Raw genomic sequence first — 17,317 nt, 5'->3', positions numbered from 1 at the left:
TTTTGCCCCTGCGTATTCACTCTATCAAGATGTATTACTTAAGACATTTTGCATTACATTTCATCTGTGATGTGTCCACTCAGTGTAACAAATGATCCTCCTGAAGTTTTTCACTGTCCTTTTCAGTGTTATAGTACTGCTTTTGTGAAATCTACAAATTTTGAATTGTGTCTTCTGCGCCCAAGTCTACATCATTTATATACCAAGAAAGTCTTTTGTACTGAAATCCTGAGATCTATGTTTCCTCTAATTTCACCACCGCTGCTCAGACCTCAGTGCTCCGTACAACTTGAGGCTGGAGGAATCAGAAGTGAATGCATACCATGCCAATTGTGTGTATCAATCATCGGCACGTCTGTGCAATTGCACAGCTTAAACGGGGTGTTGCTGGAGATCCTCAAATGCACCTTATTCAGTTCACATAAAGACCCATTCACCACTAATTCTTCCTGTTTATCAACTAACTTTGTATCAGTGCTGACCTTAGGCCCATCTGGGTCATGAGAAGTGTCCAAGTGCAGGAAGTATCACCAGCTGTACAAGCTTGAGCAGCAGTTAGAGTCACTGAGGTGCATTTGTAAGTCAGAGAACTACATAGATAGTACTTTCACAGAGGTCAGCCATGAGTTAGGGACTTATAAAGCTGTTCATGAGAAGCAAATATGCCATGCAGGAGTCCCCAGGCTTACTGGCAAGGTTTTTTATTCTGATGTTACTGAGGCCAATGGATCCTTTGACGAGCTCAAATTGAGCCACTTAAGATTGTGCTACTATGGGTGGCTCAGCTGTATAGGCTGGAAGGAAGAACAGTGGAAGAGCAGTATTGATAGGTGATCCTTTTGTTAGGGAAACTGGCAGGCATTTCTGCATTTGTTGAACTGACATCAAAACTTTTTATTGCCTTTTTCATCCTGGGATCAAGGACAGCACAGGCCGCAGAACATTTTTCTGGGTGAATGTGAATAGTTAGAGCTTGTGGTCCACATTGGTACAAGTGACATGGGTAGGAAGGGGGAATGTGTTCTTGTAGCTTTAATAAAGGGGATAGATAGAAAATTAACAATTAGGCCTTTTACAATTATCTAGATTTTGGACAGTATCTAATAACTAGATGATTAGCTGGATTAAGAAATAGGAACAGGAGTAGGCCTTTTGGCCTCTCAAACCTGCCCCATCATTCAACAGGATCATGGTTGATAGGACATTCTTTGCGGCCACTTTCCTGCCCTTTACCTCTAACCCTTGATTCTCCTACTAATCAAGAATCTATCTACATCATTCTTAAATATAATCAAGGATTCTTCCCCTTGCCTTGGCTCTCTATGGCGAGGACTCTCAACCTCCTCATCTCAGTCTTAAATTTGCACTCCTTTATTCTGTGGCTATGCCCTCTGGTCCTAGACACTCCTATCGGGGGGACATCCTCTCAGCATTTACCCTCTTAAGCCCCTTAAGAATTCTGAATGTTTCAATGAGGTCACTTCTCATGCTTCTAAACTCCAGTGAGTAGAATTCATCTTTGGTCATAAGACAAACCGCCATCAGATATCATCCCAGTGAATCTTTACTGAACTGCCTCCAATGAAATGGTTTGGAGAAGTTGGGACTGTTTTTCTTGGAGAGGAGAAGACTGAGTTTTCAAGAGATTGAGGGATCTGAACAGAGTAGATACAGATTAATTGTTTCCACTCATAAAACAAAAAAGAACCAGAAGGCGAGGTGAGAAACAAGATTTTCACAGACCAAGTTGTTAGGATCTGGAATGCAATATCTGGAAGAGTAATTCAGGCATTCTCAAGGGCATTAGATGATAACCTAACAGAAACAATGTGCAGAATTATGAGGAAAAGGCAGAAGATTGACTATTTACTGAAGTTTACGTGACGGCAACTGAAGCCAAGTGGCTGCCTCCTGCACCATAACAATTCTGTGATTATGTCACTGTCCCTTTTATTCAAAAGACTTTACATTTGTACTCCTCGTAGAATCCATACAGTGTGGAAGCAGGCCATTCAATCCACCTTCCTACCCTTTCCCTGTAATCCTGCATTTAGCATGGCCAATCCACTTAACCTGCACATGTTAGGACTGTAGCAGGAAACCACAGCGGAGGAAACCCATGCAAACATGGGAAGAATGTGCAAACTGCACACAGAGAAACATTTCTAAAGCAATAAAATGATAAATTTAATTGAGTATTTAAATAAACTGGTCATTACAAAATGCCAAGCATCAGAGCTAATTAATAAAATATATTTGTTCAGAAATGGAATGAGCGGAACAAAACAAGACAGGTCCCAAGTCCTGATCACCAGTGAAAGGGTTGATATAGGGCAGAGATAAGGAGTTGGGTTTAACCAACACTAGTCTTGGTTCTCTTCTAATGGGCCATATTCTGAGATGGTCTTTGTGAAATCCAGAGAAAGTAAGGGTTGGAAACAGGTTGTGTTTCAGTCTGTGTTTTCCCCTTCTGTTTTTTGGATAGGAATTCAGGTTGAGAGGAGACGGAAGATGAGTGGGTGTGGGTCAGACTCATTTTCATTCACCCACTCACTCACTAACTTACAAAAGCTGGGAGGTTTCATCATTAAAAACAAAAGGAACTGAGTGGGATGGCTGTGAAGGTACCAGTTCTCACTTCCTTTTGTCTGATCTCACTTTCATTTGTCCCAGACTGTGCTCCTGCTCACTGCTTCTTCTGACTCTTCATCTCCATGCCTCAACAGGGCATCAACTCTCCCCTCCACAATCACTCTCTGCCGAACAGATCAACCCTCATCACCCTCCTTACTCCAGCAAGACTACTGTCATTTGCCTCCCATTGCACTCTCCCCACTCTGCATTCTGATACTTCCTGTTCCCCAACACCCCCAGCAGTCCAAATCTCATTCATCTTTCTCCTTTCAAACAAGCCTGTACGGTATATATCTAAACAGGTTAATTCTAATCTGAATGCTGTCTCAGATCAGTTGTCTAGTGTTCCACCCTGAACTGTGCCGCGGTTAGTTTCACTTTTGCCCATGAGTCAGAAGGTTGTAAATTCACACAAAGTGCAGTACTGAGTGCTGTACTATCAGAGTTGCCACCTTGTCAATGAGAAGTCAAACTGAGCCCCATCTGCCCTTTTCAGGTGGCACTCCTTTGAAGAAGAGCATAAACTTTGGAGTCCGGGTTGAAATGTATCCTCCAACATCAAAAACATTACCTGGTGATTATAGAACATACAGTGCAATAAAGGGTCTTCAGCCCTCAATGTTGCACCAACCTGTGAAACCAATGGAAGCCCATCTAACCTACACTATTCCATTCTCGTCCATATGCTAACCAATGGCCATTTAAATGCTCTTAAAGCTGCCTGTTGCAGGCAGCGCGTTCCACATCCCTACTACTCTCTGAGTAAGGAAACTACCTCTGACATCTGTGCTATATCTATCACCCCTCAATTTAAAGCTATGCATCCTCATGCTAGCCATCGACATCCGAGGTAAAAGGCTCCCACTGTCCACCCTGTCTAACCCTCTGATTATCTTATGTCTCAATTAAATAATTTCTCAACCTTCTTCTCTCTAATGAAAACAGCCTCATGTCCTCAGCCTTTTCTCATAAGACCTTCCATCCATACCAGGCAACACCCTTTCCAAAGCTTCCACATCCTTCCTGTAATGCGGTGACCAGAACTGTACACAGTATTCCAAGCGTGGCCACACCAGAGTTTTGTACACCTGCAGTGTGACCTCATAGTTCCAATACTCAATCCCTCTGCTAATAAAAGCTAACACACCGTATGCCTTCTTAACAATCCTATCAACCTGGGTGGCAACTTGCAAGGGTCTACATAACTGGACACCGAGATCCCTCTGCTCATCTACACTACCAAGAATCTTACCGTTAGCCCAGTACTCTGCATTCCTGTTACTCCTTCCAAAGTGAATCACCTCACACTTTTCTGCATTAAACTCCATTTGCCACCTCTGAGCCCACAACATTCTTCATCACTATCCACATCTCTACTAACACATCCTTCTCTGCCCTCATCCAGGTCATTTATAAAAATGACAAACAGCAGTGGTCACAAAACAGATCTTTGCAGTACCCCACTAGTAACTGAACTCCAGGATGAATATTTCCCATCAACTACCACCCTCTGTCCTCTTTCAACTCGCCGATTTCTGATCCAAACTGCTAAATCACCCTCAATCCCAAGCGTCCGTATTTTGTGCAATAGCTTACCATGGGGAACCCTATCAAATGCCTTACTGAAATCAAATACACACCACATCAACCGCTTTATCCTCATCCACCTGTTTGGTCACCTTCTCAAAGAGCTTAAGGTTTGTGAGGCATGACATACCCTTCACAAAACAGTGTTAACTATCCCTAATCAACTAATTCCTTTCTAAATGATTATAGATCCTATCTCTTATAACTCTTTCCACCATTTTACCCACAACCAAAGTAAGGCTCACTGATCTGTAATTACCAGGATTGTCTCTACTCCCCTTCTTGAACAAGGGAACAGTTGCTATCCTCCACTCTTCTGGCAGTATTCCTGTAGACAATGACAACACAAAGATCAAAGTCAAAGGCTTGGCAATCTCCTCCCTGGCTTCCCAGAAAATCCTAGGATAAATCTCATCCGGCCCAGGGGACTTAGCTGTTTCTAAGCTTTCCAGAATTGACACCACCTCCTTGTGAATCTCAATCACATCCAGTCTGGTAGCCTGTATCTCAGTATTCTCCTTGACAACATTGTCATTTTATAGTGTGAATACTGACTAAAGGTATTCATTTAGTGCTTCCCCAATCACCTCTGACTCCACATCTTCCTACTGCTTTCCTTAATTGGCCCTAATCTTACTCTAGTCATTCTTTTATTGCTGATATACCTTTAGAAAGCGTGAGGGTTTTCCTTGATTCTATCCACTGATGACTTTTCATTCCCCTCCTGGCTCCTCTTAGCTTTCTTTAGGTCTTCCCTGGCTAACTTATAACGCTCAAGCACCCTAACTGAGCCATCACATCTCATTCCAACATAAGCCGCCTTCTTCCTCTTGACAAGAGATTCAACTTCCTTAGTAAACCATGGTTCCTTCGCTTGAGAACTTTCTCCCTGCCTGATAGGTACATACTTATCAAGGATCCGCAGTAGCTGTTCCTTGAATAAGCACCACATTTCAATTGTGCCCAATCCCTGCAGTTTCCTTCCTCAATCTTATGCATCCTAAATCCAGCCTAATCACATAATTGCCTTTCCCTCAGCTATAACTCTTGCCCTGTGTTATATTGCTACCCCTTTCCGTCACTAAAGTAAATGTAACCGAATTGTGGTCACTACCACCAAAGTGTTCACCTACCTCCAAATCTAACACCTGGCTGGGTTCACTACCCAGTACAAAATCTAACGTGGCCTTGCCCCTTGTTGCACTGTCTCAAAAAAAACCCTCCTCACACAATGGACTAAAACTGACCCACTTAAAGTACTTAAACTACAGTATTCCCAGTCAATATTTGGAAAGATAAAGACCCCCATAACAACTACCCTGTCATTCTCGTTCCTATAGAAGATCATCCTTGCTGTGCTATCCTCTACATCTCTGGAACTATTCAGAGGCTATAGAAAATTCCCAACAGGGTGACCTCCTTTTCTGTTTCTAACCTGAGCCTGCAAACACGATCAGAAACATCATGAACCCTGGCATCTGGGAGGCCACACACCAACCATGAGTCTCTCTTGTTCCCAGAGAACCTCCTGTCTGTCCCCCTAACTATGGACTAATGACTAATGCTCTGCTCCTCTCTCCCCTTCCCTTCTGAGCAACAATATTGCATTGTTATTTGTGGGAGATAGTTGTATGCAAATTGACTGCTGTGCTTACTACATCACAACAGGGGCAATCTTTCAGAAAGTACTTGATTAGCTAGAAAATGTTTTGGGACATTCATGTTGCTAAAGGCACTACTACTTTGTTTATAAATGTAAGCTTTTAAAATGTTCTATATAAATTCTTGTTTCCTTGCCTTCTGCACCATCTCAGAATAAATCCATTTTACCCTTTGCTGTTATTACTTCCTAACTTGTCCACATATACTCATTGCTCACTTCTCTTGAATGAAATGCGTTGGGATGTTTTTCTCCATTCAATGTGCATTTGTTCTTTAACAAATTCATTAAACCATTGAACTCTTGAAATTTGAAAAATAATAAATCATAAGTTTTTTTTAAAAAATAACTTTTAATGAAAATTACAGATATGCAGCAATCTTAAAACATTTAAACTACTTTTAAGTTATTGGGGCTGAACAAATTGAATGTTAGAGAGCATAAGTTACAGTGACCAAAGTTTTGGCAACATTTTGTTTGAACCTAATTTGCTGGTATTTCTTAAACTAGATTGCCTCAATTTATCATGATTTTAAAAATGTTAGTTGCAGTTTCATTCAGTTGTTCCTTTAGATAACCTAGTTACATCCTTCAGATTGCTAGTTACCAGTATTTGTTTAATCCTAATAACTTGCATCACAAATCATTCAAGCTTAACATTATATCACCTGAATACTTTTGATACGCTATATGAAATATCTTGTACAGTAAATATACAATTCAGATTACAAACACGCAGTATCAAAATTGGAGTGCAAGAGGTGTCAGAACAATTAAGACTATACCATACATTGATTTTTCTTTCTTGAGTGATGAACCTTTCAATGTTTAAACAGAGTTCTGCAATCACTAATTTGGCAGTGATTGCCAATTTTTGGGAATTTAAACAGGTCTTTGATTTTGACATGCAATGTTTTTCTTTTCTGCCAGTAAAATAGAAAAGCCTTTGTCATAAATTTTTCAACTAGTGCAGATGTCATTGATGGAATAAACGAATTAAGATTTAATCATTCAAATTTGTTTAATTGAATCTAAGATAAAGATATTCTGAATCCATTATTTTACCCAGTATATAGCTAGAACTTAAATTATGTAATTTTAATAGTTATTGATGCAAAAACCTTTGAGTGATTTCTTGTCTCTGCTAGTGTGTCATCATTTACAGGGAATATTTTGATGTATTCTGGAACAGACTTTACCCCAGTGGTCTTGAGTTTCATGTCTAGAACAGCTCTTAGGGAAAGTTCAAAATCAAAGCCCCATTACTTTTGTGGAGCACTCTCTGGGTGCATGGGGCAAGCCCAATAAAGAAATCACATTATGACCAGGTAAAAAGGGAGTCCCTAGAATGAGGTCTTCATGCCAGAATAGAAATCAGTGATTATGTTTTTGTTTTCAACCCCATTTTGTAATGTAACACGTTTTATGCATGATACTTATTTTGCAGTTTAGTTATTTGGAAAGTGTTCACATCAAAGAATTTAACTGTGCATTTAGTATTAAAGATGAAAAAGACAGTTGTCCACTGTAGTTATTGATGCTTCCTGATCAAACATGTTATACGCTATCTGTATCTTTTGTGGTCCCCATAAAGTTTCCTATTGCTGGAAGTAATGTCACCCTGCCCTGGCTGGACAGTCAAGATCCCCCTGCAACTGTGTAAATGGGATTTGCTTAATATCGTTAGTGTGTATACATATTTGCAGCTGCACAGAGTTAATCATCTCAGAGATGGACATTTGTAAAGGATCTTAATCTTTTGGTTTACCAATATTCAAATTACATCCGTAGAATTTTGCCTGATTCCTTTTCCACATTTGCTTATAATGCCACAATCTCAATATTATAGCACACAGATGTGAGAAAGAATTCTTCCAACTAGTGCCAAATATTTAAAGCACTCCCACTAATTTTAGATGAGGGAAAATATGACTTTGTGATTGTTTAGCGCTGATGTGTATCACTCATTTATAATTTGACTGAATAACCTAAATCGGAAACTGTTTTAAAAAAAAATACAGTAATTCAAATTTAATTCATTGGCTTTTTTATCTACACACACAGACACAGGGTACTATGTATGATGAATGGCAAGAAAAGTCAGAATTTGCATTATTTTGCTTTTAGGTAGCAGTTCGTTCTTAATACCACAAAGGTCTCAAATCTACTGCATTTTGAATCCTAACATTATATACGCGATGATTAAGTGAATACGAGGGAGCCTCTTATTCTCTGCATAAGTATTTCCAGTGTAGGTACAATTTTGTTCACCATGTACTCATTTTCTGAAATATCAAAAATGTGCAATCATTAGCACTGTAAACAGTAACTTACTGACAATAACATAGGCCCTATATGTAATGCAGCAAAGGATAACAAAACTTTTTTTTGGGTGGGGATGGAAGGAAGGTGAAGAGCTTGCAGAATTCAATATTTAAGTTTTTAAATGTATTTTAAGTCCTAAGAGAAGCACATGGAATTGATAATCAACGAAAGTAAAGTTGGATTGGTCAGAGAAAGTTTGCGAACCATAAGTTTTTACATATCAAGGACTCTTCTTGTATCCAATCCAGGAGTGAATAAGGAGTGATCAAAGAGTGTCCTAGATATGGTTACAATATTCAAGTTTTTGATGTAATACTGGCTTTAGAAAAATTAGGAGCCAAAAGAGTTGTTTAGAGTGTAGAAGAAACTATTTGAAGAATGAGAAGTCTACAACAAGCATTTTGACTTCTGTGTAGTAATTTTAAATCTCTTTAAAACTCAGAAACTTGTATGTGTTTTGCATACTATAGGGTGGTAAAATTGAACTTTACCCCATCTGCATATTAGCTCCATAATGGCTTTCAAGTTTTGATCACCATGCATCGCATAGATGATAAATTAATTGTCCACAATTTGCAGTTTTTTTCCATTAATGATTACCCCAGAGTTGTGCATTTCCTCCGTCTTCCCTCCAACATATCCCCCCACTCCAAAGGTAAAATGAAATGCTCCATTTAAAATATTTCATTTTGGTCCATCTTGTAGTCTGAGTAAAGAAAGAAATAGTTGATAGACTCAAAAGAAAAATTTTTTGGAACACAACATTTGATCAGTGGCTTGGACAATTAGGCCAGCATGTCAAATGTTTTTTGATCATCATCCTATATAAAGCAAGAATATCAAGGCGTATAATTAATTTACCTTGAGAAGAAAACATAAATATATTCCTGCTTTCAGTTTTTTCATTTTCTGGGCATCTTTAGTTCAGTTCAGCTGTAGCTGTATGTTTCATTAAATAGTAAATGTGAAATATTTGTTTCTTGCAGTATTCCTTGACAAAGTGAGTAGGCAATTTTGCCATTGAGAATAGGGAAAGTTGGAGATTAAATATGTGGCCAAGTAGAGGAAACTGACAGGATAAATCAGAATACCTTTGAAAGGCAAGGTACACTCGGTGGTGTGTGACTGTTTATTCAGGCAATGTTTTGAAGGTCATCCTGTAAGCTTTCTGGTTTCTTCAGGTCTGTATCTAGGAAGTCTTCGGGCACATCTACTGCATTTCTGAGAGTTTCCTGTGTTGTCTGCTGCTGATCGACCTCTGGAGGTTGTTTTCTCAGACAAAACCCTTTTTTAGATGGCCGAACTAATGCTAGAAAAAAAGCACCTAAACTCAAGCCAATTCCACAAAAGAAGAATGCAGATCCATAATTCTGGCCTGTAACATCAACAAGCCAACCTGAAAGCAGAAAAAAAGAGTCAACTTAACCTTTTACAAATTGTATTTTTTCAGTAGTATCGAGCTGATTTAAAAACTGGTAACCTAAACATTGTCACATTAAATTCAACTTACATAAAATGGAGCAGAAAAATTAGTATATAAATGAAACAGTGATCAGCTTAAGCAGTCATGGACTTACTGCAAAATGAGTGCACTGGAGATAGAAGCACATGAAGCTTTTAGATACAACTTTTCAATTTGCTAATACGATCAGGAATGACTTTCATGGATTGCATAAGCTCCTCAGAGCATCAGTTAGAAGAAACCTTTGGGTTCTAATGGTTGATTATTTGGACGTAAGTTGGAAATTAAAGCCTCTTCCCAGGAAAACTGCCTAATTGGCATTCAAAGGCTTTCTTTAAAGAACCAGTAGGATAATTACCATTCAACAGCATAACTGAACATTTCTCAGTTCTGAGCAACGGTCATTCAACCCGAAACATTAATTCTGATTGCTCTCCACAGATGCTGTCAGACCTGCTGAGCTTTTCTAGCAATTTCTGTTTTTGTTTCTGAACATTTCTTACGCAGTTCATTGCATTGCCTGGAAAGTTTTTAGGCTTTGATTTGTAATAACTGCATATATTTGTAATTGGAGTAAAGGTTTTACAAAGCTCGTATGAATTTGGTTCTGATAGATTATTGACTGCGCTCCACTAAACAGTTCACAGAATGTTTATTGTCAAATTCCATATCAGGTATTTTTACATTTCCATTATTCAGATGATTTTCATTAATTATCCAACTGAGGAAGTGAAACAAGGAAGTGCCTTATCAAGAATTTTTACAAGTAACATTGAGTTATGTGGTTGGGATGAAAAACGCTGGAGTATCTCAAGTATAGTGGCAGACAGGGTGTGTAGATTAGTAGACTAAATAAACCAATAGCAATAGTCTACAGGATGCAGTATGGTGAGTGGGAATAAAGATGAGAGCGAAAAAAGTGTGGTGATGCTATTGATGGAGGTGCCAAGAGGAAGAAGAGGTATGCCTAAGACCAGTTGTAAGGTGTGATGACAAGAAACAACAGGACTGGAAGAGGAAAAGGTATACAACAGGAGGAGATAAAAAGGGAGATCAACCAGTGCTGTGGTGATCTCACACAAAAAGTGGGTGAAACAGGAAAGAAAATCTCTAATCATTTTAAAATAAGATGTATAACGTTAATTTGATGATAACCTATAAACTTAGTCACTTACTCAAAGTGTTCTTATTTTGGGATTTTTATGGCAGCATTTTTTTTTGCATAGCATATATTCTAAATTTAAATATTCTGGTGTTTTGGAGCAATTATTTAAGGGGAAGTGCACAGCTTCTTCCTGAAGATATATTGTTACAGAGAAATAATTGAGATTCTAGAGATAGTTACTTTTGAATTAGACTAGTCTGTGTCATTTTACTTTCAATGCAGTTTATATCCTGGTGGTATGGAAATTTGGGCATGATTCAATAGTGATGAAAACAAAAACAATACCTCCAATAGGTGGGCCAGCAAGTCCTGAAAAGCTCTGAATAAAGATGTAGATTCCAATAGCAGATGGCATCTTCTCAACTCCCACGACATCATCTTCTGCCAACATTGGGATGTGAGTACTAGCCACAGTGCCAAACATGAATCCATACAGCATGCTGCATGTAACAAGGCTCCATAAGCATTTCGCAAAAGGAAAGCACAGCAACGTAATACTCAGTAGGCTTACACATATCAGTTGAATGTAAATCTTACGTATGGGCTGCTTATTTAGGACACAGCCAACTGAGAACCTACCAAACACCTCTGTAACTGCCATAGCAGACAACATATATGCTGCCCAGTCATCAATACCTAAGCTAATGCTAAGGGGAATCACGTAGAGGTGAGGTGCAAAGAATCCCAAACTAGCAAATAGACCAAAAAGTGCGTAAAATATGAAGCTTTTGTTTTTTAGAATTAAAAAGTCAAGCAACTTTGGCTGATTCTCTGATTTTAGCTTCCCATCTGGAAGCATTTGAAGATTTTCTTTGAGAGTTTCATTTGTTGTACACTTTTTACTATGGTCCAAGTTATCACATGAGGTAGATAAAGATTCCACTCCCGAGTCCACAGATTCTATAGACATACATGTTTCTTCATTCTCCAGCATATACTTGGTCTCCATGGCCAAAGTCATTTTTTTTTTCTCAATTTTCCTGATAACAATTGGCCGAAGTAGTGCTCCACATACAACAATGTTTAGCTGCAGTGCACCTATGATGAGGAGACAATTTTTCCACCCAAGATGGTTCTTCAGTAATGTAAAAGCTAAAGAGAGGGAAAAAAAACTTCATTATTCAACTATCTTCTCGATCAAAGCGAAGAACCATTCAGTAATATCATGATTAATCTTTACCTTAACATATCCCCAAGTATTAAGAGTTTGTCTTTCTTAGTTTTGAACTTTCAATTGTCTTAGGCTCAAAAAGTTTTTTGGAGAGCATTCCAGATTTCTGATAGAAAAGTGTATTTAAATAGAGCCTTTAACATTCCTGCACCATGATATTTTACTGTATTGGGAGACAACACTTGATACCAAGCCACTTATGGATATTTTAGAATGTGTGACCAAAGATTTATTCAGAGGTAATTTTGAAGAAGCATTTTATAAGAAAACATATAGGGATTTCTGCAGAGGATTATATCCTGAGTGCACAAGCACCATTGGAACAGTTTGTGTAGCGCTTTAGGGCTGTTGGAGGTCAAAAAGTTATGGTGGTCCAAAGTCTTGAAAAGGTTCCAAGTTCAAAGATTCGGGTTTTGAAGCAGTACTGGGTGGGAAAGTGACACAGAGGAAATGTATGAATGGGAATTGGAGAGTAGGGAAATTGACAACAAAGTTTTGGCTAAGCTGAAGTTTACAGCTGAAGTGCTGATTACTACAAGCACTTTGTTATAAATCATGGCTGGAGATAACAAACATAAAAGAACAGTTCAACAGCAGATGAGTTTTGTGAAGAAGTGCATCCTGATATTAGTCTTTAAAGAGCCTGGCTCTAATTTTAAGGTTTTGCATTATGTTTGTGAACTGTCCATCTACCCAATCAAATCCTTCAATTTTAAAATTTAAAATAATCTCTTTAGCTTCTGTACAAGATAATGCAAGCTTAGTCTACATCATGTTGAAATTTATTCCTTTTATGTACATGCATCATTTGGCAAATCTGCACTGTAATTCTTTCAAATGCCAATGTATCCCTGCTGAATTGCTTTACGTGAAGTCTAACTAGACTTCCATCCAATAAATTAAAGTATGAACGTTTCAATAAACTTTAATTTCTTATGTTCGTCCTGAAATTTTTAATGATTCCCGTAGATTCCCATATTTTGCAACATTTAACAAGTACTCTAATGTGTTTTTTTTAGGTCTGAATAAATAACTTCTTACTTCTTCAGTGAACCCATCCAATACAGATGTATTCACTATATTTAAATAGTTTGTATTTGTCACATTGTTCATATTTCTTAAAAGATCTATAAATTCCTGATCTTTGTCCCACCCTTCTTGAACCCAGGGGGAAATTCCTAAATTGTATGTTTTAAAAGATCAAGCCTAAATCACTTGCTTTCACTCAATTGATATTTCAAGTTGAGGAATTTGTTACTATTATTATTTAGCATTTGGTATTAACTCTTGTTTCACGTCACTGAAGAGCAATAGGTATCAGCAGATAATTCAGTTCCAGGTGAATATAAATCTAATCCAATTGTGAATCCATACAAAAAGGTTTGAAATGTAGGTTGATATGTTACTTGTTAGTATGTGTAAGTATTGGTGGTAGGACCAGTAGTAATGAATCTGGCTCTGATTTACATATGAGTCGTCTTAATCTTTGCAAGTCATCCAAATCAAGTAAAGAACAATAAATCTTTGCAGCAAAGTTGCATTGTGCTCATTAGCCAACAATTCTATGAATAATTTGCCTCAATTTAAGAATTATAATGTTAGTTCAGACACTTACCGGGTGCAAAAGTGAAGATAGCAAAACATTCTCCTGTGGATGCTACAGCCATAACAAGAGAACGATATTTATCGAAGTACTGGGAGAGGATTGTGACTGTAGGAAGGAAACTGAGGCAGAAACCTACTCCTGTTTTAGAAAAGAAATAACCTAATCAATGAACTTGCAATGTCAGAATTTAACATGTGCAATTAACTTACTTTTGTAAAGTATGTATTTAGTAGGTCTGAGATATGCAGCAAACTTTTTATTATTCAGCACCTACAGGACCAGGAGTGTGCGGATTGACAAAATATCCAGAGAATCAAGAGGTCCACATTATCAATATAAAAACACACACTAAGTAATAGAAATGTAATCAGAGGGTGTCAGTTTGTAAGTTTGCTCACTGAACTGGTAAGTTTGTTCTCAGACATTTTGTCCTCAGACATTTTGTCCCCATGCTAAGTCATGTCATCTGTGAGCCTTTGTTGAAGTGCTGATATTCTATCCCACTTTCTATTTGTGTGTCTTGATCTGTTAAGGTGATATGGGGGTAGGATCAAGGGTATACACATCAGTGTTATACATTATTACAGCCATTTGATTGAACAAGTATATTTACATTGAGGTAAATAAATTTTCAAAGCTACAACAATAATACATGAATGTCATATTTGAAGTACATAATTTTTGCTGGTTTATCAAAATTGCTGTTCATAGGGTACTGGTTAAAACAAAGTTTGCTGTTCTCCATTCTAAAGTTTTTAAAACAATTATTACTGGCTGCTAACATTTAAAGAGCAATCTGAAGACCCAGTCTTTAACCAACAGAAATATGTCACAATATTTCAGTTTATGAGAATTAAACAGGCACTGTTAATTTTAAAATGTAGTACCCTGTTACTTTCCTGAAGAATGTTATGATCATACTTCTGTTGAGACCACCTGAAAGTATGTCACTCTCTACCAGAATTCACTTTAATTCTTTTCATAGTGTTCCAGGTACGAAAAGTAAATTTAATACTGTCTACTTTGGATGCCTCACTCCCTTGTTCTAGTTAATTTCTCAATTCAAATTTAAATTAAGCCTCACATACATTTCATCAGGTTTTTTTGGCTAAGAAAGTGAGATGCGTTTTTGCAAGGACCTCTTTGGGGCATTGAGCACAAGGCTCAGGAAGTGATGTTACAGCTTTATAAAGTTCAATTCCAGTATGTGTTCAATTCCAATCATCACACTACAGGAAGGTTGTGAAGGGTTTGGAGAAGGTGCAGAAGAGGTTTACCTGAATGCTGCCTGGATTAGAGGGTATGAGATATAAGGATAGGCTGGACTATTTGTGCTATCCCCACTCTCACCCACTGCATAGCCAAAATCAAGAATTTTGGGAAAGGGACTGGGACGAAATAATAGGTGGGAGAAACATATTGCATGAAGATTAGCAACAGTTCTCTTGATAGAGTAGAAGTTTTTTGGCTCCTACCAGCTGGTTTCAGGTTGGGATTGGCAATTGTAAATTAGCAACCAATCTTCTTGATTAATTAAGGATGTATTTATGTAGGAAACATAAAGCAAAACTAAAATGTGAAAGTAAAACTAAAGAAACCAGAGTTAAATCTATATGTATTATAGTTTTGATTTAGGTAGAATTTTCAATATCTTTCTAGATGAAAAAGACTGGTGACATTACAGTCAATTTAGATATGATAACAACAGAAAATTATTAAATTTGAATATAAAGTGCTGCAAGGCTTTGTCTGTTGCAGCCTTCTGTCAAATCCATACAGTCATTTCAGTTACCTGAGACTACTCCAATGGCAATGTACATTTCTACAATTGATCGTGCAAATGATGCCGCCATCATTCCCATACTAACGAGCAGTCCACCCAGCATTACTACTGGGCGGCAACCAAAGTGGTTACTTAGTATTGTGGAAAGTGGTGCTGTAAAGAAAAATAAAGCAACATAAGCACAAATATATTTAGTACTGCTTAATTGCAGTTTGGATAATTAATTAATAGTCCAAACTCCCAATGTTTCCATTATTGTATAAAATATAAATGTGGCTTTAGTCTAGATGTCTGTTTGAATAAATTGATCAAAGTGCTGACATTTACGTTAAATGTTCATATCAAGTTATTTGTATGGACCCTTCCTTTATTTTGGTATTCTTTGTGACAGCAATTTTGTTTGCTATTGTAATACAAGCACCTTTCCTGCACAATACTTTTGCAAGTACTCTGCTGCAAGAAAGAAAGACCTAAGCAAAAATGAAAAGTACAAGCCATTAGAAAGGGAAAAGGCCACAGGAATAAAATGCAAGAGAATTCAACAGCTCACAGTCACAAATTTCGAAGATTCAAAAGGAACAGAATGAGTAAGAAATGAAAATGGGTATTGGAGAAAATCTAGATGTCATACAGAAAGAAAAAGAGGAGACATAATGGAGAAGTGCACTCCATGGAAGTGTTGTCACTAGGATTTCAACACAGTACAATTGTAGTTTGTTCTACAGACTGGAAGAGAAAAGAACCAGTAAGACAAAGAGATTACATCTTTTGTATTACCAATTTGGGTTATATTTGGAATTAGCACAGTAATTTGAGCTGAATTATGAGTATTACATGAGAAGTGTACTTGTATAATAAAAGCAAGTTGCTTTAAGTACAATTAGTGCAATCATTTAAGTCCATAAATAGGCCTAGTGCTAACACTAGTAGTGCTTGGCAAAGGTCAATAAATGGTCCAATTGGTAGAAGATCTTGAGGCAATAATTATGTAAAAGCAATAGTACATGACAAAAGATGATGTCTGCAGTGGAAAAGGATGGAGACAGATAAAGTCGCAGATACATAGACAATGATAATATTTCAAGAAGAGTAGAAAAAATATTATTCCATATAACTGGATTATTTTACTTAGCAATCCCTGTTGCAGTTTATACAAAATTATACAAACTGCAAGTCTAGCAATTTTTTTTTAAAAGCAAGAGAACACCACTGATTTTTACCAGAAGAGTTACAGTTTTAAATTTTTGAAAGAAATATGCCCATGTCAATTTGCAGTTCCAGTGCAAGAATGGGTGCTTTTCTTGGGTAATAAGATTAGAAAAGACAATGCCACATCTTGTGACAGAAACAGACTGACTGACACTGATCTGCATCTCCATCCTAATATCAACTGTGACTTCAAAGCATCTTGATGTATTACCACAAAATGTATAACTATGTATTAAAAAAAGGACCTTCCTATAAAAAAGTAATTGTATAAAACGTTCGGGACATATTTAGTATAGACATAAAACAGTTTAATTGCTGAATTGCCTGTATTCAATAAAAGCTTTTGGTTAATATTCCCTAAACCACCATTCAGACCCATTTCAAGAAAGCTGTGTTCATGGTCAGCCTTGGTGACTGACTTGTAGGCATATCTGTGGAACAGAACTTGTTGCATTCACTGAACCCATGTCACTTCCAGTTAAACTGGCACAGCTGTAACAATGATAGCATTTTAAGATTGATAATTTTGATTACTAAAAGGTTTTCCAATAAAATTAAAACTAGGACTTAGGAGTCCTTGAATCATTTATATATTTTACATGACAATAAGAGTAACATGTGCAATAATGAAGTGGTGAAATGCAGGTTCTGTTCACCCACTTGTCTGTTGTTGATTTCATGCCATTTTGCTAAGTGGCCAAGAGCTGCCCCATAT

General features: G+C 37.4%; 1 protein-coding gene across 6 annotated transcripts in view; it reads right to left on the bottom strand.

The window, feature by feature from the left end:
• Window positions 1-6,259: 6,259 nt before the first annotated feature.
• Window positions 6,260-17,317, bottom strand: part of LOC132828015 (monocarboxylate transporter 7-like) — a 33,428-nt gene continuing 22,370 nt past the window's right edge. For 3 of the 6 annotated variants that reach the window (XM_060844899.1, XM_060844901.1, XM_060844900.1), the window contains 4 exons: window positions 15,403-15,546; window positions 13,620-13,748; window positions 11,119-11,925; window positions 6,260-9,602 (listed from right to left, as the gene is read on the bottom strand). In XM_060844899.1, the coding sequence (XP_060700882.1) occupies window positions 9,340-9,602; window positions 11,119-11,925; window positions 13,620-13,748; window positions 15,403-15,546 (1,343 nt within the window). In that variant the 3' untranslated portion in view covers window positions 6,260-9,339. The remainder of the gene's footprint in view (window positions 9,603-11,118; window positions 11,926-13,619; window positions 13,749-15,402; window positions 15,547-17,317) is intronic. The other 3 variants (XR_009646066.1, XM_060844897.1, XM_060844898.1) reach the window with 3 other exon arrangements.

This window comes from Hemiscyllium ocellatum, chromosome 25 (assembly GCF_020745735.1).
Source record: "Hemiscyllium ocellatum isolate sHemOce1 chromosome 25, sHemOce1.pat.X.cur, whole genome shotgun sequence".
Lineage (NCBI taxonomy): Eukaryota > Metazoa > Chordata > Chondrichthyes > Orectolobiformes > Hemiscylliidae > Hemiscyllium > Hemiscyllium ocellatum.
The sequence above is the reverse complement of the archived record's forward strand: the minus strand, read 5'-3'. Positions and strand labels throughout refer to the sequence as shown.